This window comes from Salvia miltiorrhiza, chromosome 6 (assembly GCF_028751815.1).
Source record: "Salvia miltiorrhiza cultivar Shanhuang (shh) chromosome 6, IMPLAD_Smil_shh, whole genome shotgun sequence".
NCBI lineage: Eukaryota > Viridiplantae > Streptophyta > Magnoliopsida > Lamiales > Lamiaceae > Salvia > Salvia miltiorrhiza.
The window spans coordinates 35,351,273-35,377,197 of record NC_080392.1 but is presented as its reverse complement, the minus strand read 5'-3'; the positions used below and the strand labels follow the sequence as shown (position 1 = coordinate 35,377,197).

At 39.2% G+C, this 25,925-nt stretch overlaps 2 protein-coding genes across 2 annotated transcripts; both read right to left on the bottom strand.

The window, feature by feature from the left end:
- Positions 1–738: 738 nt before the first annotated feature.
- LOC130990827 (60S ribosomal protein L31-like) lies at positions 739–2,133 on the bottom strand. Its single transcript, XM_057915061.1, has 3 exons — positions 2,031–2,133; positions 1,768–1,819; positions 739–1,108 (listed from the first exon to the last, which is right to left on the bottom strand). The coding sequence occupies exons 1-3, from the start codon at positions 2,131–2,133 to the stop codon at positions 829–831; spliced, it is 435 nt and encodes a 144-aa protein (XP_057771044.1). The 3' UTR covers positions 739–828.
- An 830-nt stretch (positions 2,134–2,963) lies between these two features.
- On the bottom strand, positions 2,964–8,690 carry LOC130990826 (uncharacterized). Its single transcript, XM_057915060.1, is given in 3 exon segments — positions 2,964–3,083; positions 3,176–3,241; positions 8,184–8,690. Coding segments are annotated over 3 exon segments (693 nt in total).
- Between the last annotated feature and the right edge of the window lie 17,235 nt (positions 8,691–25,925).

The following is a 25,925-nucleotide window of genomic DNA, read 5'->3' as shown; positions in this document are numbered from 1 at the left end:
AATAGAATTATGGGAGAACAAATTATATAGAATAAATACGTAGAATCTTATTATATATGATTATGTAATGTGTTTCATCAATTTCAATCCATATATTAGACTATTGCTTATATAAAGTTGATAATATTTTATTTAAAAATATATTTTTTTTTATTCAAAAAAATACTTTTTATGTTTTGATTAAAAATAATAATAATAATAATAATAATAATAATAATAATAATAATAATAATGATGATGATGATGATGATGTATGTTTCATACAAAAACACATGTCAAACTTAAGTTTAAAATAATTAAAAATGAAATGAAATTACTAAAACCCGCCATTGACATTCCTAGCCCTATCCAAGCCTTATTTGCTATATCAAACAAGGCCCAAGTATAATACACTTCATCGTTATATCTTGATATTTTCTTTTTTCTTTAAGAAAGTAGATAAACAAAATTTTAGACAGTGTGCAAATGAATGCAATAAGATACATAAAATAAAACATTATTCACTTTTAACTTTTCCCTTAATCCCATAGATTTTTCACTACAATGATTTCATCCATACCGATGAACTCATCATTCATCATCCGTTCGCAAAAAGCATTAGATCTTCTCTACCGTCGCCATTGCTATATGTCAGCTGCATTAATCCAATAAATACAAAAACTATTCCAATATCTGCATTTAGCATACATTACACATTATATATTTATGTACACATATGCAATACGAACAAAATGTAAGTAAGAAAACTAACTCATTTACTTCTAAAGGAATACGAGAACTGTCTCGACAAAGATAAACTATTTAAATATTACTTGCAAAATAAAATTTTCATTCTTCTTCTTCAATGACTTGGGTTCCCAATCCCTTCAACCCTCCCTCTGGAATTTCTGCAACAGTGACCAAAGAGTAGAGCTCGTCTTTGGCATCTTCATCGTCGTTTCTCTTGCGTGCAATGCGAACACGGATCCTTCTTGGCACGCTCCGGATTCCACGGCTCCATATGTGTTTATTCAACTTGACATCAACCCTTACGTCATTTGTTCCCATGGCCTTTTGGGCAAATTTCCTAATTTCCTTGATGGCATTCGGTGCCTTCTTCTTGAAGGTACTGCATAAAAATCCTCACACAGGTCAGCTTCAGTATATGTCAACAACATAACAATCATTTACAATAGCATTTCAAACTACACATGAACACTCTTCAGATCACAGGTTAATTACTTCAACTAGAATTTGGTTTGTTTAGAACTCATGAACACTCTTTGATCACACCTAACCTATTTCAACAAGAAGTTGACTTCCCATACAAACATACACATTACTTGGATCACAGCTAAACTGCTTCAACTAGAAGCAATGGTTAGAATAGTATATCATCATCATCATTAACAAAAGAAATGTAGACTAGCATATAACGATATCTACTTGCAGCAACATAAAGTTACAGAATCAAAGTTTCACTTCAACTATAACAAACATGGAGTAATTTAGAGCAGATCATCTAATTGAAGTAAATTTGGTCCAAAATTAAAATCAAAACACAGATATTCCGACGAAATAAGCAAATACAGAACAAACCATTCTTCTACAATAACAGTTCCCCTAGGCCTCCATAGAAACTCAACAAGCAATCTATAACTAATTCAAATTGACAATTCTTTCAAGTACATATTATTATATCTATAAAGAGGAAGACTTGATCACAAATACCAAAATATATTCTTAACATTAATAAGCAAAAAGAGAGAGAAAAAAAAAATAATGAACCACTTAAACCATTTCAAATTACAATCTTTTAAAGAAGAGCACATTTCATCACCTTCAGGCATACACGATCACAAGCAAATAATGAAAATATGATAAAATACCAGTATGAAAGGAATCAAACAAGTCCAGATTCAAAAGATAATGAAAGAAGAAAGCAAATGGCTCTTTCAAGCCACCTTCTCCCAACATTTCTCCCCTAGACCAATCTCGTCCAGAGAGTCCTCTCATCTATAAACCTAGAGGCTGCCTTAGTAATAGAATACCTAAACCAAACGCAGATTCGATATAACGGCTAGAGAGAGAAGGATTAGTACCATCCGTGGAGACGACCTCCTCTTTCCTTGGCTTGTTAATCTTCTCCACCATTGTTGCTGCTGAACCTAGAAGCTGCAAAGCTCAGAATATATTACTTGAGTCAATGGGCCTAGGGATAATTGATTTTATTTGGGCCTATTGTATAGTGGCCCCTTTCTGAATCTTGTGCTAAATCTATTTTTATATCTTTGTCTTATATATATAAAACTTTTTCCGCCAAAACTTCATCTATTAATGGTGGTAATATTTATTTATCACAGTCACAGGTTATGTTGATGAATTAATAGGCTATTAATTAATGCAAGGTTATTATATTGATGAATTTATAAGCCCCAATTAGTATAAGTTATTTTTCATTTCTTAATATGTAATGATATATTTTTTCTAAAATAATCATATATATTCAGTAAATGTAAATGAAATTATTGATATAAAAAAAATTTATGATTATAATATATAGTCCTTTGGTTGGTATTTTGAATTGAATAGGGCAAATACATTTTGTGTGTATGACATCGGAAAATAGAATTTGGTGCATGCTGCTAGTTCGAATAAAGCCAAATCTAGCAAGCGTGTTGATCTTATGCAAGGAAGAGGCCTGCCACTAGTAGTTGATAGTTGATACTGTTACAGAAACAACCATAATAATAAATGGCAGATGGTAAAAGTCCTTGAAGATCAACAAGCGTCACGTCCATTTCATTACCAATCTTTTTTTGAGGCATTTGCAAAAATGCCCTTTTCTTATAAACACTTGTAAAAATGCCCTTTTTCACTTACAAAAAAGGGCATTTTTACAAGTGTTTATAAGAAAAGGGCATTTTTGCCTATTAACACTCTTTTTAACCCCAGCATAATCAACTGGGTGATGAACAAGTGATTCAAGATATATCATCATAGTTAAGTGCTTCTATATCAGCTAAATCACCATCTATATCTTCTTCCATGTGCTCAGCATTGTCATTATCTGCTTCCTCAAAGAAAAGTACTACTCCATGAAACTAGGGCCACGCCAAGAAAATAGCAAAAAGAGAAAACATGAAGTGCTAAGTGAAGATGAACAACGCCAAGCAATACCCTCTGAAATACTTACCAGAAGATCATCTTCATTATCAGACAGTTCATCAAGGTCAGCAAGAAAAGAGTCATTAAGAGTTGTCTGAAACAAAAGAATGTCCTTCAAGAGATGGGCAGCGCACTGAGTATATAAATCTACTCTCCACAAGTCTTCAACTATTCATTCATCAAATGCCACAGACTATATAACTTCAATGTTGTGAAAATCGCTGGAATGTGCGCCTCTGTAAGATTTTTGTGTATACGCGCCTCGTCGGTGAAAGGCAACGCGCGGAGGCGCTGAGGCTATGCGAGAATGTAGTAATCGGGAGATGCAGATATATTTAAATAAACATGATTTCGGCGACAATTTCAGACGTCATTTCAGCAATTTTACGCATAAATATGAAGTTCAGTAATCACACCAACAAAAATCATTCAATATTTCACCATAAAAAAGAAATGTAGGGTGAAATCATCTTCCATAATACCATTTCTTGAATCTGTTGTTGTGTCCCCAAACTCTGGAATTGAAGATGCATGGAGAAGGGGAATTAGGGTTCAAAAAGAATGATGATGGGTGTTTTTTTTTTTAATAATAATAATAATAATAATAATAATAATAATAGATCGATGTTCTATCTCTATTTATCTTCAGTTTTTCATTTTCTTAATAAATAATGCAATTTAACTAATAATAAAATATTCAGTAGAACGTCATGGTAAGAATTTTAATTTGATAATATATTATGTGAAAATATAATTTAAGATTATACAAAATAAAAGTTTTATCCAAAATTATTTTCTCTTTCTTACCACGTATTTTTTTTCTCCTTATTATTTTCTTATTCTATAAAAATCGAAATCTTTTGATTTTTAGTTTTTATTTTTTATTTTTAAATTTCTTATTTATTTATTTTATAGTTTGTAATTTTGATTTATTATATGGATGAAAAATTTTCTTTAATAATATATAAAAAAAAGAATATTTTACACCATTTATTTGATATTTATATTCCAAATGAATGTGTAATATCATGAACTTTGCTTAAAATTCATTTTTCCCACAAACTTTAAAAAAATCCACAAATTATCAATACTTTCAAAACTGTTCAAACTCCTCATGTCAACTTTTGTGATAATTACAAACCTACCATACATTCATATAAAATTATAAAAAGACCCCACATATGTTCAATATTTGTACAAAATAATAAAAGAACTCCAACATGATATTATTCAGACAAAATTACTCTCATAAGTTTTATATAATTATAAAGCTATAATAAAATTATAAAATAAGGTCCAACATGCTTCTGTATCACTTCAATATTAACTTTAGGATGTGTTTTTGATAAAACTCAATACTCGTGATAATGTCATGAGTATTCTTTGCTATCTTTCATGTCGTAGAGCCTCTCTATAATAGCTTCATTATTACAATAACATTTATAAGTATATTCTGAGAAAGAACTCATAATTGGCAAAAAAAAAAAAATACTCCCTCCGTCCATGAAAGAACTTTTAGGAGGGAGTGACACAAGTTTTAAGAAAAAGGTTGTTGAGTGTATTGAGAGTGAAGAAAAAGTTGTTGAGTGTATTGGGAGTGGTGAAAATGTGTTATAATTAATATTGGGAGTTGTGAAAAAGTGAAAAGTAAGTAATTATAAGTGGTGGGATATAGTCCAAAAATAGGTAAGAAGTTTTTTTGTGGATGTCCCAAAAAGAAAAGATAGGAAATTCTTTCGTGGACGGAGGGAGTAAAACCTAATTCCGTATAAACACCAAAAAATAAAAATAAAGAATATAGTACTAAAAAGAACTCATAATATACATATGTAAAAATTGTTATATTATTTCATGTTAAAAATTAGAATAGAAACTATAATTTTTATTAATATATGTTAAATGAAAAAAATACCCCTAGATATTTTGAAAATTTCCAGGGGTGTCCAGTGACCCCACTGCCCCCGTCTGGCTCCGCCGATGCCTGTATACATTACATTTCGGATAATTATCCGGATCTATAATTTTTCTTTGAAGTCTCTTCCCACGTAGAATTCATTATTAAATAAATTAAATATAATATAATTCCTCAATAAAAATATAATCTGATACGATTTTAGTTGAGAGCGTGAGAGAGTGTGATGTGTATGTTTTATAATTATAAAAGAACAAATTCATTAGGGTATTTTGATATATAAGTTCAAAAGGTGAAGTTATTGTGTAATTTATTTTGTGAATGAGTCAATTCTGAATATTTCAAATTTAATGGGGGTCAATTTTGAATAATCAAGAATTAAATCATGGGCAATTTGAACAGATATCAAAGTATTTGATATAATTTGGATTTTTTAAAGTTCATGGGGAAAATGAATTTTGAGCAAAGTTCATGATATTACACACAATTAACTCATTGTATAAATTCACGAACTTTTATCAAATTTTTATTTTTTTCACGACATTTAAAATTGACAAATTTAATTATCCTCAAAACTGGAAATTTATTCTTAATGTTTCCACGAGAATAATTATCCCTAAATTAAAATTAAGATGTGTGACCGTCTTACAAGTGAAACGATCCTAGCCTTATATAATCGCGCCATCGGCCTGGTAATCTCGATGTTCAGCTCGACTTTAATTTGAAGATAATTATACCTATTTGGAACATTAAGAATGAATTTTTAATTGATGGATTAATTGATTATCTTTAAAAAATATCATGGTAAAAGCTAGAAGATAACGAAAGTTCGTGAATTTACAAGCAATTAACTCTTAATAAAAATATATCATGATGTTTCCTATACATCTTTTATTATAGGTAGACGTAATGTAATATCCCTAAACTTTTATTATTATTTTATTAACAAAATAGAGACCACAAAACTATTAATAATATTTTTTTCCCTTCAATTTTTTCGTTCTTTGATATATTCAATATAATTATAATACATGCATACACAAAAAATAAAAATGATAACATAATGCTACAAAGCAAATATAAAAATAATTATATAAATATAAAAATTTAAAATATTTTTTTGTGCATTGCATGGGCGCAAATGCTAGTAATATATTAAAGGGGGTAATTGCATGTAAATCCATAACGTTTACACGGAATTGGTTTTTGTTCATATTTTAAAAAATTTGTCTCTAAATACATAACCTTTCATTTTTGTCTCGTTGGCACAGTGACAGTCGAAATTGACACCTAAGAGAACCCGCAACGCTCTACTCGATCGCTATACTCGAGTAAGGCATTGCGGGGTGCCCTTACTCGAGGCTTGCTCGAGTGTTCGAGTATGCACGGAGGAAGGGATTGTATGGCGCGTGCAATGCACGCGCCTGAATTAAAAAAAAAATTGAATTTTGAAAAAAATTGACTGTTATTTTCTTGGAATTCTTGCCTTGATCGTTTAATTTTTTTTTTTTCATCTTCTTCTCTTTAAAAACCCTTCTCTTCCATTTATTCTCCACACATCTTCTTCATCTACAATTTTCTTTCTTCCACTCCTCATATTTTCTTTCTTCATGGATCCACACAACCCTTACTATGATCCTAATTGGTGCCCCGATCTCTTCGCCGATTATGACTCCAATATGGGGGGATCAACTTGGAGGAGACCCCAGCAAGTGCCGAGGATGCCCCAGCAAGTGCCGAGGAAAGTGCCTCCAAACCAAAGAAAGGCGGCCGGAGGAAGGAAATCGCCCACAAAATCAAGCACGACAAGCCAGCGGCGGAAGGAAGGCTCCGTCATACTTATCTTCCCGAGCATACGGATCTCATCGTCCAAGTTTGGGCCAAAGAGACGAACGACGCCATCCGTGGGACGGATCAAAAGAGGGAGGCGTATTGGGGACGGATTCGCGACCGTGTCAACCCCATCATCGGTGTCGAGCTTAAAATTCGGCAAATTCAAGGCCACTGGGCCCGAGTGAGCGCGGATGTGCGTCTCTGGGAATCTATTTGGGTGGACGATATGCTCCGTGACAAGGCCCAAATCCTCTTCAAGCAGCGAAGCCCACAAAAGGCCGCATTCAACTTTTGGAACGCGTGGAAAGTTCTCCGGAACAATCCCAAGTTCAAGTCGATGTACCTCGCCGGAGACGTGTATGCCTCCAAGAGGACAAAGACTACGGAAGAGGGCGGCTTTACCACCTCGGCGTCGGGCGAGGAGATCTCCTCTTCCCGGCCTATTGGCAACAAGGCGGCGAAGGCGGCGGCGAAAGCGGCGGAGGGGAAAGGGAATGCGTCGGCATCGCAGATGAGCTCGGAGCCTCCACCCGAAATAGTGGAGAGGTTGGACAGGTCCGACCAACAGATGAGGGCATTCACCGCCCAGTACACCAGGAGGAACGATGTCAAGGAGAGGGAGCTCGATATGCAGCTCCTCAACACAGATACGACGCACATGACGGACGCACAAAGGGCATTGCATGCGTCCATGGTCGCCGACGTGCTCAAGCGTCGTAGTCTAGACTAGGATTTTAGTTATGTAATTTTAATGATGTTTTAGGTGTTTTTAATTTTTATGTAATTTTTAATGATGTTTTAGGTGTTTTTAATTTTTATGTAATTTTTAATGATGTTTTAGGTGTTTTTAATTTTTATGTAATTTTTAATGATGTTTTAGTTTAATGGCGTTTTTAACTATTAGAAAAATATGTTATTTAAATTTGAGTAAAATTAATTTAAATGAAAAACATAAAAATGAAAACTACAATCAAGTAGGCTATCAAGTAACCCCAATGCAGCACTACTTACTCAATGTGGTCCCCACTATCAAGTAGGCTATCAAGTAAGCCCATTGCGGATGCTCTAAGCATATATATTGACATGTGGAAGTAATAATAATAATAATAAAAAAAAACAAAAACAAAAATCACATCATCATCTTCCCCAACCTCTCCCCACTCCCAAACCCTAATTTCCCACCCCCCACCCTTCGCCGCCACTCTCTGCCGCTGACGCCGCCCCTACCACCGCCACCACCACCGGCGCTTGCAGTCGTCTGCCACTCTCTAGTTTTCCGGCAACAACAAACCATCCAAATCCCCACATCCACCGGCGAATTCACCCCCTCCAGATCCACCTTCATCTCACCATCTCCGCCGCCATCGCCATTCCCCTCCACTCCACTGCATTTGCTGCTGCAGCAGGCACCGAATCCCACCTCATCCCTCACCTCCGGGATTTCCACCAGCTCGCAACACCTTCTTCTCCCTTGCACCGGCGCCACCATCTCCACCTTTTGGCTCAAGAGCCCGGTCAACCCCATTCCCATCTCCAACAACACGCACTTGCATTCCATTCCCCAGTCGTTGCTCTAATCGAATTTCCTGAAAATGCCCTTGAGCAACTTCAGATCCCCCATGTAGATCTCAAACTTGGCCCCCTCGGATGCTGGACCCGTTAATCTCGAGGCGGCCGCCGTTGATGCGGGGGGAGAAAATGCAGCGTCCGCAAATCTGGCGGGACGAATACACTTTGCGCGAAATTGAGGGGGAGCCGCTCGTCGTTTTGAGGGCGACGATGGTTGTGAGCGACGCATGGTGTTCCATGTGTGTGTGTGTTTTGTTGGGAGATGGAGAGTGTTGTATAGGGCGCGGGGTGGGGGTCGCCGACGGCAGAGGGTAGCGCCGGTGGTGGTGGCGACGGCGGCAGGGGCGACGCCGGCGGTAGAGGGTGGCGGCAAGGGGGGTAGGGGAAAGGGGAAGAAGAAGGTGATTTTTTTTGTTTTTCTTTTAATTATTTTTTTTCATGTGTCAATAATATGCTTAGGTGTCAATTTTCGGCTGTCACCGTGTCATTTTCAGCGCAATAAAAAATTGATCGCCTGACAAAACAAGACAAAAATGAAAGATTATGTATTTAGAGGCGGATTTTTTAAAATAAGAGCAAAAACCAATTCCGTTTAAACGTTATGGATTTACAGACAATTACCCCTATATTAAAATGATAACTTCCAATTTGAAATCAATTTCAAATTAATTTGAAAATTGAATGACAATTTTGTACTTATAATAAAATTAAGAGGTAGTCTTGAGTACAATTGGGTGTACCGTATAACACCCGCGCACCCAGACCCTAACCCGCATTCTGATTCGAACTTGTATCTTGACTCAAATCGTGTAAATGACACTATTTGGTTATACAAATGACACTGTCTGTAATTGACATTGTTCTGTTATACAAATAACACTGCATATAAATGACACTATAACATTGTAAATGACGTTGTGTATAATTGACACTATTCAAAAATATAAATGACACTTCCTATAATTGACATTATAAGATTGTAAATGATACTATAAGATTGAAAATGACACTATAACATTTTAAAATGTTACAGTGTCATTTATATAACCGAATAATGTAAATTATATGCAGTGTCATTTGTATAACCGAATAGTGTCATTTACACGATTTTGGTCAGGATGCGGATTTGGATCAAGATGCGGGTCAGGGTCTGAGTGCGGGTCAACCCGGTTGTACCCAAATTTTTGTGTAAAATTAAAGGTTAATTATTTGTAAAACATCTTTTTTTCTTTTTTCTTTTTCTTTAACTTCTTATTTTTATTTTATTTCTTTCCAAAATTGTGAAACCCCATTAATTATAAAATATTTAATATGCATGTCAAATTAAAATGTAAAAAATATATATGTTTAAATACTAAAATTTTAAATTCTCTCTCCTCTCTCATCTTCTTTAATAAATTTATTTTTTAATTCTTTTTATTATTTTATTATTTCTTAACTTTTCATTATATCAAATTTTATAATTCTGAAATCTTCTTTATTTATTTTATTTTATTTTATTTTCAATATTCCGAGGCATTATATCAATTTTCCAAGGCATTATATGGATATATGCAAATACTAGTATCGTGTAATAGGAAGACAATGTAGGAACTTAATTGCATGAATAAGAATATGCATGTATATATAGATAAAGACAGTCCTCAATTGAGAATATTTTTGAGGTGGAACGATTTTGTTAATTAAAGACAAAGTCCAATATTGTGAGAAAATGTAGTCCGCGCGTTGGACGACCAGTCTTTTGTTCGTGCCCTGTTTCCAGACACGACCAAACTAACCTGCGAATTAGTCTCACGCGCCAACTCATTCAACTCTCGTCACCCAAATATACACACATTAATACACAAAATATGTATAATTAAACACACACATACACAAGCGAGGTCCATATAAACCACACAAATGTAAATTATCACTTTTGTGTTTTTACTTATACAAACACAAAATATATATGATCATCGGAAAATCAATAGCAACATCTCCTCTTTCTTCCTTGAAACCACACAGAAATTAATTAGCGGGAACGCACAAAATATGAATATTTCAAGAAAAATTAACGAACCCCAAATCTCAATCCCTATAAATACTACGAAACCTATCTTCAATGAAACACCACCAAACACACATTTGAGGAATCAATATATCAAGAGCTACCTAGCGAAGATGAGTTCGAGCTACGGAGGAAACAAGGGAAGTATTTTTCCGAAAAAGATGCCCAAGGTTTCGACAATGATGGGGAAGAAGATTGGAATAGCTGCGCTCAAAGTTATCAAATCTGCTGTTAAGAACAAGGGAAAGTAGTGACTCTTCATCATCATCAAATATATGCCAATAAGTTTTTTATTTTTTGTGATCCAAGATTAATTATTACTTCATTTGTGGATGCTGATTAGAGGTGCCAAGATTTGTTGTGTAATTAGTAACACGTCATACTGAGTTTGTTGTAAATTTATCATTGTATACCTAAATACATGTAGTATATATTAACTTTGGAATTTAATTGTGTACCTATATATTGGCTTAACATTTCGTAATCCATATGTATCTAGCCATGTATATATGCTATGGAAGAGCATAACGATATATGTTGAAAATATTATAGATTTCCGGAAATTAATATGCATTGGCCATATCAACTTATTTATGCATGGATTTTAATTCTCTTTGTTCAAAGGAAGGAAGGAAAGAAAAATGCAACATTTATTTTCATGTTTCGAACAAAATCAAACTTGGGGTTTCACTTTATTTAATTATTGATTTGTTTTTTCAGATTAAGATCTTTTAGTTAAGTTTTAGGCGCAAAACAGAATGAAGAAAAAAAAAAACAAATAAAAAAACAAAAACTTGAAACTGATCAATATATGGATCATGGATATATTCTATGTTTTGCGTAAAAAAAAAATCCATATGATTTTATTATTTCTACACATACGTAGTATATAGGCAATTCTAATTATATATGTAAATGATAATAATATAGATTTATTAGCGTGATATTTAGGAATTTAAAATAGAAAATGAAAGAATGAAAATTTCACTACTTTGATCAAATTTCCTAATTATGTTAATCAGACTATGCTGATTGGAAGGGTTGGGGACGCCCAAGAGTGAGACATGCATGTTTCAGGGCTCCAAATACTAATAAATTTTAAATTCATAAATAAAATTTTAAGAAAATAAATAATAATTTTATTAGAATCATAATACAGTATACATCAACGTGTTACTTAAAAAAAACGACAATCTCATAACACTAACTGATAAAACCTAAGTAGGATACGGTTTCTTACTAGCGTTCCATTTATACAAGAAACAATAAGATAAAATTAAAGTCAAGCTTATGCTATAGCAGTATCTGTTAGTATTATTAATTTTTCCAAGACATAATATTCTCAACCAAGAGGTTAAACGCAGAAATGCTTGCGATTATATTGTGTATTTTATTTTTACCTTATTTTAGCGATGTGAACTATCAATTATCTGTAGAAAGTTACGGATTCTGCAGGAGAGAAATATATTTTTTTTGAGGGGAAGGAAACAAACTTGTATTAGCAGCGGCAATGTCGCAAAGCCACACCGGGAAATTACAAGACCAACGCTGAGAAACCTGTGATCTACCAGCAAAAAGAGCAAGGGATCGCCTCACGATAAACATGGTAAACATCAATCAACATATTCTGTCGAGCCACCTTAAGAATGTCTTGAATATCTTCCGGTAAACATCGGGCTGACTCCTCCTCATCCATCATCGCTCTCGCCGCAAGAACAGAATCCGTGAAAATCTCAACCGGCGCTATCTCCTTTTCAGCGCACAAAATAATGCCATGAACCACGGCCATCACCTCCGCCATCATAGAGCTCGTCGTCGCCGAAGTTTTTTTCGCAGCTGCAACTAGAATTCTGCCTTCAAAATCACACACAATGATTCCCGCATACTCCCTTCTTTCCAAATCATACCGAGAATTAACGTCCACTCTAAACCGACCTCTCCTCGGTTTCACCCATTCTCTCTTCCCAAGCTTCATCCCCAGCCAACGATCAACACCTGCTATCGGTTTAGAAGCCTCAAACGCTTCCAGCGCAGCCCGACATTCTTCAACAGCGGGCATATGGTTATGCTCATCTGCCTTATGGCGCAAACTACACACATAACCCCAACCATAAATTATAATCATCTTTCTTCACTACCTCCACCACAATTTCAGCAATATCAATCAGCTTCATACCCTTCGCCTTTTCAAAACATCCCAGAATGGAGTCCCCTTCCAAATACCTGCTATTCTCGAACAAAAAGAAGCATATGTTCAGTAGTACCTCAGTGACTGTAACACAACTCGCAGTTTCCTTCTGTCGGAACGTGATGTTGCCTTAAATTCGCCATCGCCGGAATGATATTATGAGGCGCCCTCCACACAAAAATCTTGACCTTTGGTGGAATCATAGTGTTCCACACCAACCTTCCCCATTTCTTACGATCCTCCCTGCTACTATTATCCGACATCGTGTAATATCCCATGGCCATCAAATATGCCGACTTCACAATAAAGTTTTCATCATGAGAATGTTTCTAATACCTCCTATCTTCCTCATGAATCGCCCCGATCGGAGTTTCCAGATTCTTTCCACTTCATGAGGCCAAAACGCCCGAACAACCTTATGCTCATCCCAATCCCGCTGGTCATTCAACAGCTCCACCACCTTCGATCTTTCCCCCATCATTCCACGTCCCTCTAACTCCCCATGCAGCCCCATAACCCAGTTATCCTCAAAAATGCAAATGTTATGTCCATTGCCCATCTTCCATCCCATACCATCTTTTATGATCTCTCGGCTCCATGCCATGGATCTCCACACATATGAGGCACGAGTAGGGACTGGTGCATTCATAAGATCTCCATCTTTAAAATATTTCGCACAAAAAACCCTTGTGACCAGAGAATCCGGCCTAGTCAGCATTCGCTTCGCCACCAAAGCCTTATTAAAGACTTTAAAATCACGGAGGCCCATCCCTCCTTTGTCTTTGGGTATACACAATTTATCCCATCTCTTCCAATGCAAATGCCTTTCATTCTCCTTATCACCCCACCAAAACGCCGCACAAATCCTATGCATGTCGTCGCAAATCAAATCCGGTAAACGAAAACATTGCATTGCATAAATCGGCACTGCTTGCACCACCGACTTAATGAGGACTTCTTTTCCCCTTGCACAGAAATCTCGTTGGCTCCACGTTTGTACTCTCTTTTCCATTCTATCTTTCAAATATCCAAATTGAAGCCTTTTTTGCCTTAGAGAAAGCTGGCAAGCCAAGGTATCTTTGAATCCCATCTCCCGCCTTCACTCCTAACACCCTACCCACCTCCACTTCGCTCTCTTTTGTTGTGTTCGGGCTGTAAGTAATGGACGATTTGTCCATATTAATAAGTTGTCCTGAGGCCCGTTGGTAATAACTCACAATGCGTTTCACCACCTCAGCTTGTTCCTTTTCCGCCTGAAAGAAAATAAGGTTGTCATCGGCAAAGAAAAGATGATTAATACTAAGCTCTTTTGGGATGATTGGGACTCCACATAACATCTTTCTCTTCTCAAAATAATTGAACAACGATGAGAACCCTTGGGCACAAATAACGAAAAGAAACGGGGACAACGGGTCACCCTGCCGCAAGCCCCGTGTAGGAGTAATCTCTCCATACACCGCTCTATTAAGAAGGAACGAGAAAGAAACCGACCGAACACAACTCATAATCAAAGAGCATAATCTGTCCGGAAACTTCATCTTTCTCAACACCGCCTCCAAGTAATCCTATTCCACTCTATCATACGCTTTGCTCATATCCAGCTTAAGCGCTGCATATCCCTTTTTCCCACTCTTCCGACTCCGAATCCAATGCTGGCATTCAAAACTGATTAACACATTGTCCGTGATCAGTCTGCCTTTCAGAAAAGCACTCATGAGTCTCATCAATCACTCTTCCAAGCACCAAACGCATGTTACACAATTTTATACAGCGTGTTACACAAGCTCAAGGGTCGAAACTCCGCCACCGTGCTTGATTTCTCAACCTTCGGAATAAGAGTAATTAAAGTCCCATTCTATTCTTTCAAATCCACCTTCCCGTTCAGCGCATCCAACACCTCCCTCGTGACAAAATTTTCGTCGGCCAAAATCTTTGGAAAAAACGAGCGTTGAAACCATCCGGACCAGGTGCTTTGGTTGGATGCATTTCAAAAACAGCTCTTTTAACTTCATCAGCTTCATAAGGGCGATCCAAAGAATTCTGGTCCTCCTCCGAAAGTCTTTCCTCAATGTTACTAACAACAGCCTCAATTTCCTCACGATCTGGCCTGTTTGTAGTGAACAACTTTTAAAAATAATTCTTAATAATCTGCGCTTTCTCCTGCTCCTCCTCCACCAATTCGCCAACTTCATTCTTAAGGGCTTTAATACTATTCTTTTTCCGCCTCTTAGACGCCTGTTTATGAAAAGCACCCATGTTGCGATCGCCATTCACCAACCAATTTACCCTCGCCCGTTGTTTCCAGTGATAGGCTTCAGCCTCCACTGCTTGTTCGATTTTCCTGCTCAACTCCAACACCTCCTGCCCGCTCGTCTTTCCTCCATCACCCTTCAAAAACCGCTCTCTTTTCTTCCTCATATCCACAATTCGTTTCCCAAGTTTATCAAACTTGCTCTTCGACCAGACTTTAAAGAACTCCGCACAGTGACGTAGTCTTCTCGTTGCATCGCCCACAGAATGGAGGGATGACCACTGACATAAGAAATCCGGCACAAATTCCTTATCCATGAACCATTTGTCCTCAAAATGAAATCTTCCCTTTCCGTACTTAATTAACTGCTATCCCTTAGGTTCATCTGGCACAAGACATGTCGATGGTCCGACCCGAAGAAATCCAAATCAATAGTTGTGCAGTTAGGAAACTCAGAATTCCAACGCTCATTCCCAACAAACCTGTCCAGCCGCTCAAAAATTGGATCTGCAGCTCGATTGTTCATCCACATGAAAGACTTATCTGGTCTCGCAATTTCTTGAAGCCTGTTGTAATATAAAGCATCCCGAAAGCTATTCATCTGACAAGGAGCTCTACTTTTTCCTCCTTGTTTATCCGCCTCCGAAAGAATTTCATTGAAATCCTCTCCAACTAACCACGCCATCTCTTCAGCAGGCACATGATCGCTCAGCCTCCATAACAAATCCCATGAGAAACATCTTTGTTGAACTTCTGGGTTCCCGTAGAATCCCGTAAACCTCCAATTAAAATCCTCATGGGAAACATAGCAATCAATGTGTCCCTGAGAGTAAGAGATAATGTTAACCGAGTAATTCTCCTTCCATAAAAGAAACAAGCCTCCTTTCCGCCCTCTCGCATCCACCACCAGCATCCCTTCATAACCCAAAGTATTTTTCCACCATGTGCATTGGCTAGATACGAGTTTCGTTTCACACACAAAAACGATCCCAGAGGAATAATCGGCCACAAGCTGCCGGGGAACTCGTGGAATGCGCGTGAATTTCCCAGACCACGCGCATTCCAAACAAGACAACTCATTGATCCCGGCGGGGCTGCACTCCAGCAGCCGCCGCCGATGTGGATTTTGCAATCTCGTCCACCACTTTGTTAACAGTCATTCGCCTCTTATTCTGCCTGCCTTCCTTATCCTCTCCCCCCACCCCCCCTCCTCGCTGGAGAGAAATATATTAAGTAAGTTGGATTTAGAAAATAAAATTTGATTTTTTTTTATTATTTATTAGCAAAATTAAGTTTTGGTTAGGGTGCTGTAACATTAAAGTCATCTCAGACTCAATTTAGACAAAAACACAGCAGCATTTAACTTTTGGACTTTTGGTTAAAATGGTTGATTTCTTGTGAAAGCATAAACTAAAAATAATGATTTAAATTATTTGAAGCAATAAAAAATTAGAGTAGAATCCAAGAAATTAGTTGGGCATCCGCGCGTCCTCTTCCTTAAGCAGCAACTATCGTATTCATCCGCGCTGCCGCCGGAATAACAACAAATTAAGTAAAAAACCACACAATTATATTCATACCCAACCAAAAATCAAAACAAGGAGAAATCTTTGTAATCCAACAAAACAAGGCTATGTTGATCGTACAGTGTAAGGCGTGGTGGATGCAATTTCGAACATCACAAGGTAGCACCGGGGAATTTCGCATTACCAACAACGAAATATACAATAACAAAGCTTGAAATCATCAAAACCTCACATTAATTAAAAAGCAATTCATTAATTATATTACTCCCTCCGTCCCTGAAATAAGTTCCTCTTTTTCTTTTTTGGGACGTCCCCCAAATAAATTCCTCTTTCTTTCTTTCCATTTTTGGACAACTACCCCACCACTAATAATACTTTATTTATTCTTACTTTTCACTTTTTCACCACTCACAATACTAATTATAACACTTTTCCACCACTCCCAATACTAATTACTCCCTCCGTCCCAGCTTTTTGTATCCACTTTTAGTAGTACTAAAAGTGGATACAAAAAGCTGGGACGGAGGGAGTATAACATATTTTTATCCACTATCAATATACTTTACCATTTTTCCTTAAAACTCGTGCTGTCCCCAAAGAGGAACTTATTTTGGGGACGGATGGAGTATAATATAATCAAATCAATTTCTTCCTACAACATTGATATCTTTGAAAAATTACGAGCTAGATTGCTCCTTTCTCACTTGAAATCACGTAGAAAGTAGCATCGAAATTGCCCATTTTTTTATGAAAAAGAAAAAATAGAGAAGGGTAGCACTCCATTATAAATACACCATAATCCAGCTTCAAGGACACACCAAACACAAACAAAAAGAATCAAACAAGAGAGATCTTTAGATACTTTAGAATCAATATCACACACACACACACACACACACACACACACATATATATATATATATATATATATATATTTGCAGAAAATAAAGGTTGAAGATGAATCGCAATGAAGAAGGGAGCGGGAGCAGGAGCAATGGAGGAAGTAGTGTTATTCCTTGGTGAAACAAGGAACCAACACCTAGACTAAAGAGCAGTAAACGTAGACTATACCTAGTATGATTGAACGGAAGAGACAAAGAAAACAGTCGGAATGCAGGAACTCAAGAGAAAAACTATTGCTGTATTGAGAATTTGAGATAACGTAGGTTACAATGCACGAGCTCCTAGTTTATTTATAGATTACATGGGAGGGCAAAATAGTAAAATCAGTGCCCACGCATGCGCCTTGCGTGGTCGAGGGTATGATGGTAAATTCATCTTTACGCGGGAGATTTCACCGCGCTTTTGTTTATTCCTTCTGGCGAAAGTGACTTCTCTGGTGAGCGAGACTCCTCTGGTGAAAGTGACTTCTCTGGCGAGCGAGATTCATCTGGTGAGTGAGATTCCTCTGGTGAGAATGGTTCCTCTGGCGAGTATGATTCCTCTGGCGAGGATGGTTCCTCTGGCGAGGATGGTTCCTCTGGCGAATGCGCTTCCTCTGGTGAGGATGATTCTTCCAGCGAGTACGATTCTTTTGATGAAATCTACCTCGCTGCTCCCCGTGACTCCACTGGCAAAGAGATTCCTCCGCTCTACATATATTACTCCTCATCATTCCTATAAAGGGGAAGAGTGTGAAAACAATGGCGGTTGAGAAAATGAGAGATCTTGGAAAAAGTGCTGTCAAAACCGCTGTCAAGGTTTATAAGGAGCACAAAGACAAGGGAAAAATCAAACCATCTGATGATGCTTAATTTTATCCACACTTGATTCCATATTTTATTTCATATTTGAAAAGCTGAAATTAAATACTATACGTAGGTAAGATTCATTTTTAGAGACATGGTCTCGACCAAAGGATCTTGACTGCGTTTATATATATATAAACGTGCACATTATGTATTCCTTAACCTCTTGTTTTTAAATAGGGTTCGTCAAAAATATCAATGTAATAATTATAGAAACTGATCATTGGTAGCTAGCTAGCTGATGATGAGGTTTAGTTTCATGTAATTTTGGACATTGGACAAATGTGAATTAATATACCGTGAGTAATTTTATTTATCTTTGGCTTTAACTATTAACATAAATTATTAAAAGATTACAAAAAAACTGCAATATGAAGAAAACCATAAAACTAAATAAATTCTTTTTAAATTTAAACTAAATTTTTTAATTAAATTAAAATTTAAAATATTTATTTAAAAAAATTATCCAAACTGGGTATTCATCGTGTTCAACCAGCGAAGTAATGTTAAAACCAGCGCTGTGCTGTTTTCCTTGATCCCTGCAAATCATGAAGACATAAAAGTTCTTAATATTGTAAGAAAGCGAAGGTAAGCCCTGTAAATTTTTCTTTGGAATTTTTGCTACTCCCCCCTCTGGTCTGACCAGTTCGCTCTGGAATGGTGCAACTAGTCAGAGGATTCGCCCGCGTGGATGACGTCACCAGCATTAAATGCCTGCTCTTTCTACAGTGCTTTTTCCGTATCCCAAGGTTACTTTTTCAGCCTTCGCGTCCTTTCGCCTCCCCGTAGAAATCCTCGACCGTCGATTATTTCCCGGATGCTACGTGTCGTTCATCCTGCATGTTGGTAGTTGCCCGCGTACGCTTTACTTAGTCGATTTGAATTTTTATTTTCCACTATTCATCTTCTCCAATTTTTTCTGAATTCCTTCATCTGCGATTTCCGGCGACTCTCTCCCTGTTCCGGCGTATTTTCTATGACCCTTCCGTTCCAGTCTTTACCGTCGATTTTTCTCTGACCTAGGTAACTCGCGTATCCTCCTCTCCCGATATTTTGTGTTTAGTGTAAGTAGTTTTGAGATTTGTTGGTGCTCTGATTGAGCGTGTTAGAAACCCTAGGATTTAAAAATTCTGACAATGGCCTCCACTTCCGTTCCCCAACCCTCGCGGTCGCCCTCTCCTTCTCCCCAAGGTTCTTCGTCTTCCTCTCCCCAGCCCCAGGATCCCGTAAACCTTCCTTCCCCCTCCGCCTCATACGATTCTCAGGCTACTCCAAGTCCCTCCAGGTCTAAAAAGAGAACTAAAAAGGCACCCCAACCTCCGAAGTCTGTTCCCGAATCTCGCCTCAGTGTCGCGGCGATGGAAAAGATGAGGAGCAAGTGTCGTCGTCCCGAAGGCTTAGAATTCATAGCCTTCTCCAAAGCCTCTACGCCCCCAGAAAAACTTCGTGATCATAAAACCGTGGCCATCTGGCAAGCCCAGATAGATGCTGGCCTAAGGCTTCCTCCCCCTGCTCTCCTGGTTGATGTCTCCAACCATTACCGCATTCCCTTTTACCAGATTACCCCCTCTGCCATCCGGAGACTATACGCCTTCCACATTTTGTGCCGCGCCCACGGTGTTGGAAACACCGCCAAATTATTTTTCCAGACCCAATCTCTCCGCATGCAAGGCAGCCCTTTGTATAGTTTTGTTGGTCTTCAAAAATATCCTACTACCTTCCTTTCTTCCTTAAATTCTTTTGACAAAGGTTTTTTAAACTAATATTGTTATGTGCGCACCCTTATTGGCTCCTGGCGCGATCATGGCGCTCTGGAGCTGGAATGGCACAGCCCTCGGACCACCTATAAGCCAGCTTCTCCGGGCGCCCCCTCTGAGTTTGACCTAGGGGTTATAGCCCGACTCAATGCCATGAATGGTGTCGAGCCCCTATCCTGTAGATACCTTGCCGAAAACAATTCGGCTTTGGCAGCTAATGGCTTATTTCCCCTGTATCCAAAGGCATCAATAGGTAAAAAAAAATGTGTTAGAAAATATATTGACTTTGGTTACCCTGATTCTAACAGTGTAGAATTTTTTATTTGCAGACATAGCTTGGAGGACCAAGTGTGAGCTCAATCTAGCTGCCGCTGTTTCTTCCACTCACAGCGGGAAACGTGGCTCGGGAGGCTCTGCTTCCCGTACGGACCCTTCAGAACAACCAACCATGCCCGAGGTGGACACCTCTCACCCGGTGACAGCGACTTCTGGGATGGTCATCCCCTCCCAGGGCTTTCGCCCTGATAAGGGGAAGAATGTGGAGGCCCTGCGCACATTCAGCTCAGAGGATCCGGAGGTTGATGTCAGTGGCCTTATTCATAGGCGCAGACGTTCTGGCGCCGGTGGGGTATCCGGTGCTGGTGAAGAAGATGTCCCTGTTGTGGACATTACTGATGAAGTCCCCTCCCCAGACTCGGCCCAAGACATCACAAAGAAAAGGAAGAGGAGCCTGATCTCCTTGGGCGAAAAAGAGAAACAGGAGAGCCTAAAGAAGGCCGGCAAGTCTGTAGATTCAGCGAAGAAGTCTGCTGGTGGTTCGAGGACTCTCTCCTCTGCTAGCAAAAAGGGCAAAGGCAAGGTTGCAGCCCCTCCCGCAGAGGAGCCAGATGTGGCCATTCCTGGTCCGATTGCGCGTCTATCGGGGCAGCAGTTTTTTGAAGCCCTATCTGCCCGTGTCCATCCGAAGGACAAGGAGGTGGTGGAGAAATGGAAACGAGAGACTCTGACCAGCCATCTTGGCCAGTTGGCTCTTCAGGTATCCTGCACTTTGTATTTTTGTTTGAAGATTAAATTACTAACCTCTTGATTTTTCTGGCGAAAAGCCATTTCTCTAACTAAAACCATTCTTCTGGCAAAAGTTATTTCTCTGGTCTGACAGTACTCGCTTTACTTCTTGCAGGTGGAGTCCCGACTCTGGGGGGCCATTCAGTGCATCCGAGATTACGATGCATTGGAGAAGGAGAGAGAAAAAGAACAAGCGGAGGTGGCTAAGCGTGATGATAACGTGGCCGGCGTGGTGGAGCGTCTCAACAAAGCTGAGGTGGAGGTTGCCGAGCTGAAGGCTCAACTGGCCCAGGCAGAGGTGGAGAAGGCCTCCTTGGCCTCTGAACTGGTGAGGGTGATGAAGGAGAGTCACGAGAGCCTTGCCAAATTCAAGGCGAGGTATGAGGATGACTATAAGGAGGCCAAGCGTGGCTGGAGGAAAACTTGCGTGGAGGCTCAGCACCGTGGTTATGTCCTGGGGGCACGGGACCAGCGTCTGGAGTATTTCTTGTCTCCACAAGGCCAGCACTTCCTGGGGATGATGTTGGAGGGCACCTTGGCGGCCTTTAAGCAAACTCCAGAGTATCTAGAGGACTTCAGGCCCCTCTTCGCCTATGTGATAAAGCAGTCCGCTACAAAGGCGTTGGAGATGGCGGGGGCGGCCCCGGAGCAAATTGATGCCCTAAACCTGCCGGCCTTGATGGAGAACATCAAGGATGAAGACGTGAACAAGCTGATGGGGATCACTGAGGCTTCCCCGAAGAAGCCGGAGTGGTGGTATCCGGTATTGGAGAAGGTCCTTCCCTATTTTGCCTTTGGGGTCGGGTCTGACTCATTGCCTGCTGTTCCGATGTATATGCCTGCCTTCTCTGCTTCCCTGGTGGGCTTTGTGAACCGGCTGCGGGATCCAACTGGTAGCAACACCCGGGTATTTTCTCAATACAGCATGGAGCCTCCCCTGCCCTCTGGTCTGGCGGCCTCAACCTTCGAAGATTCTGCTTCCTCTTCCTCCGCGGTGGATCAGCTTTTTGCCCTGTATAGAGACGAAAAATCATATGTGCAAGAAGCTGTGAAGCTTTTGGACGTGGAAGCCCGTCTCCCTAAGGTGAGGGATGCTGGCCCGCTGCAGGTGTTTACAAAGGGAGCCTCTTCTGGCCAGGTCTCTGCAAGTGATGTCCCTCCCCCGGTTTCCTCTGCCTCTGCTCCAGCTTCCTCTGCTCCTGCTCAAGGCTCCTCCGTTCCGCCCTCTTGATGGCCCCGATCTCCCTTCTGTCACTACGAATACTTTTGTAACTTTTTAATTTGTAAAAACTTAGTACTTATTTTTAGCGTTTGATGTACAGCTCTGCCTCCTTGGCACTTTTAAATGAAGTTTCTTCCCTGCTTGCCTCGCCTTTAGATCTTCTGTACTGATCCTGCTTTCCTTCATGCTTTATGTTATTTTTGTTGCTTGTTGATGTTGAGCTTGCATTCCCAGATCTCCAACTGTGGTGTATATTTTTGATGTTGATGTTGATTTCTGTCTTTGTTGAAATCTGAGTGATTCCTCTGCTGGGAACGTCTTTGGTTTAGCCTGTGGTGCTCGTTCCAAGCGTTTCTCTGATCTTCTTCTCTGGGATTTCCCTGTTTTCTGTTTGAGGATTCCGCTGATTCCTTTGTCGAGGATTTTGCTGACTCCTCTATCGAGGATTTCGCTGACTCCTCTGGCGAGGATTTCGCTGACTCCTCTGGCGAGGATTTTCGCTAACTCCTCTAGCGAGGATTTCGCTGACTCCTCTGGCGAGGATTTTCGCTGACTCCTCTGGCGAGGATTTCGCTGACTCCTCTAGCGAGGATTTTTGCTGACTCCTCTGGCGAGGATTTCGCTGCTGCTTCCCATCCAAGCATTCCTTTGCTGCTTCCCATCCAAGCATTCCTTCGCTGCTTCCCATCCAAGCTTGCACACTCTGCGCGGAGCACGGAGGACCCGGGGGGTGCAACCAACTTTCGCGGCTTACGATTAGATAGTAACCCTCTGCGCGGAGCATGGAGGACCCGGGGGGTGCAACCAACTTTCGCGGCTTACGATTAAACATAAATAATACCCTGCACGGAGCATGGAAGACCCGGGGGGTGCAACCAACTTTCGTGGCTTACGGTTGAACATGAATAATACCCTGCACGGAGCATGGAAGACCCGGGGGGTGCAACCAACTTTCGTGGCTTACGGTTGAACATGAATAATACCCTGCACGGAGCATGGAAGACCCAGGGGGTGCAACCAACTTTCGTGGCTTACGGTTGAACAGAAATAGTACCCTGCACGGAGCATGGAAGACCCGGGGGGTGCAACCAACTTTCGTGGCTTACGGTTGAACAGGAATAATACCCTGCACGGAGCATGGAAGACCCGGGGGGTGCAACCAACTTTCGTGGCTTACGGTTGAACAGAAATAGTACCCTGCACGGAGCATGGAGGACCCGGGGGGTGCAACCAACTTTCGTGGCTTACGGTTAAGAGAACACTCTGTGCGGAGCATGGAGGGCCTGGCCGGCGCAACCAACTTTCGCGGCTTACGATTAAGTAGTAACCTCTGCGCGGAGCATGGAAGGCCCGGAAGGCGCGACCAACTTTTGCGGCTTACGATAACATCCCTCTGCGCTGAGCATGGAAGACCCTGGGGGTGCAACCAACTTTCGCGGCTTACGATAGCATCCCTCTGCTCTGGTGACAACATGATCCCTCTGCGCGGAGCATGGAAGACCCTGAGGGTGCAACCAACTTTCGCGGCTTACGATAGCATCCCTCTGCGCGGAGCATGGAAGACCCTGGGGGTGCAACCAACTTTCACGGCTTACGATAGCATCCCTCTGCTCTGGTGACAACATGATCCCTCTGCGCGGAGCATGGAAGACCCTGGGGGTGCAACCAACTTTCGCGGTTTACGATAGCATCCCTCTGCGCGGAGCATGGAAGACCCTGGGGGTGCAACCAACTTTTGCGGCTTACGATAGCATCCCTCTGCTTTTCCCTTAACTTGCTCAGAAGCAATTTTGAATTTGTAAATTGGGGACTACGGGTATACACCCTACTCCCCCCCTCTGGTGACATGTGCAATGCCTCTGCATGAACATGTTAAGTAAAATATGCAATTTGAAAAAACGATAATAAAAAATGAACTAGACAACACCAGGGAATTCCCTAGAACCATGTATCCAATTTTATTGATATCATGGCCCCGAACCTTGTTAAAACCTCTGTGGGGAAAAAGAGTATTCGGTCTACAAATTGTCGTGTCATCTAAGTAACATGCCTCTGTTCTGGCCTCTGTGCCTGGGTTTCGTTCCTTCGGACTATAAATTGATCCAGGTTACCTGTCCGCACCAAAAGCTCCAACTGATGCTTCAAATGCCCGCAATGTTTGGTAAAATGCCCATAGGCATTGTGATACTCGCATAGTTTGTTGTTAGGTCCCTGTTGGGGCTGCCCATCTCGGTAAGTCCCAGGCGCCTTGAAAAACGGTTGATTATTGATCAGATGGAAGATCTCCTCCGACGTCTTGTTCAAAGGGGTGTACTCGTCGAAACGAGTAACTTCATTCACAGTGCGTTGTTGGCGGTGTGGTCCCTCTGCCTGGGTGGGAGGTACCCACGGGGGTAATCCTCTGAAAGGGCCCTATCCTGATGTTGCTGCCTCTCTGGTGTCACTACAAGAAAATGCGGCTCTAACGACCGAAATTTCGGTCGTTAAAACCCAAAAATCGGTCGTTAATATTTTTAACGATCGATTTAACGACCATTTTTTTCGATCGTTGTTTGCATCGTCGCCCGAGTTTTAACGACCGTTTTTTCGGTCGTTAAATTTAACGACCGATTTTTTATTTTTAACGACCGAAATTTCGGTCGTTAAAAAGAGAAAAAAAATAAAAATAAAAATAAAAAAATTATTTTTTTTTATTTTTTTAAAATAACGACCGAAATTTTATTTTTAACGATCGAAAATTCGGTCGTTAAAAATTAATAAAAAAAAATAGTTTTTTTTTTCGAAAAAAATATATATTTTTTTTTTGTATCCCAGAAGTATTTTTAGTGTATTTATAATGTATTTTGACCTTAATTGCATACCATTTGACGAACTTCCCAGTAGGTCACCCATCTTACTTGTGCTCTAAGTCAAGCACGCTTAACCTTGAAGTTCTTTTCGAGTAGTCACCAATAGGGAACACTCGTATTATTGATATATATAGTACCTATTAATTCATTTAAACTCTAATTCAATATAAAATATCATTAATCATTCATAACCTTATAATATGTCGAGATAATAACTAAGATTTGTGGTGTCGACGAAACATTGACGATAAATATACGATCGAATTTAAAATAATAAAAACTTAATATTATCGTAATTAAAAAAAAGAAAAGAAAATATGAGTATGAAAAATAACAATCAAATATACAACAAAATCAATATTAAATCAAATAATCAATATTAATAAAATTAATATTTGAAAAATAATTTTATTATTTTAAAATAATAATATTAATAAATATACGATCGAATATGTCGAGATAATAACTAAGATTTGTGGTGTCGACGAAACATTGACGATAAATATACGATCGAATTTAAAATAATAAAAACTTAATATTATCGTAATTAAAAAAAAGAAAAGAAAATATGAGTATGAAAAATAACAATCAAATATACAACAAAATCAATATTAAATCAAATAATCAATATTAATAAAATTAATATTTGAAAAATAATTTTATTATTTTAAAATAATAAAATTATTAATATTTTGAAAATAATGAATCTAATAATTTAGAAAATCTAATTAGTCTAATAATTTATTATAATAAGTCTAATAATTTATTATAATAAGTCTAATAATTTATTATAATAAATCTAATAATT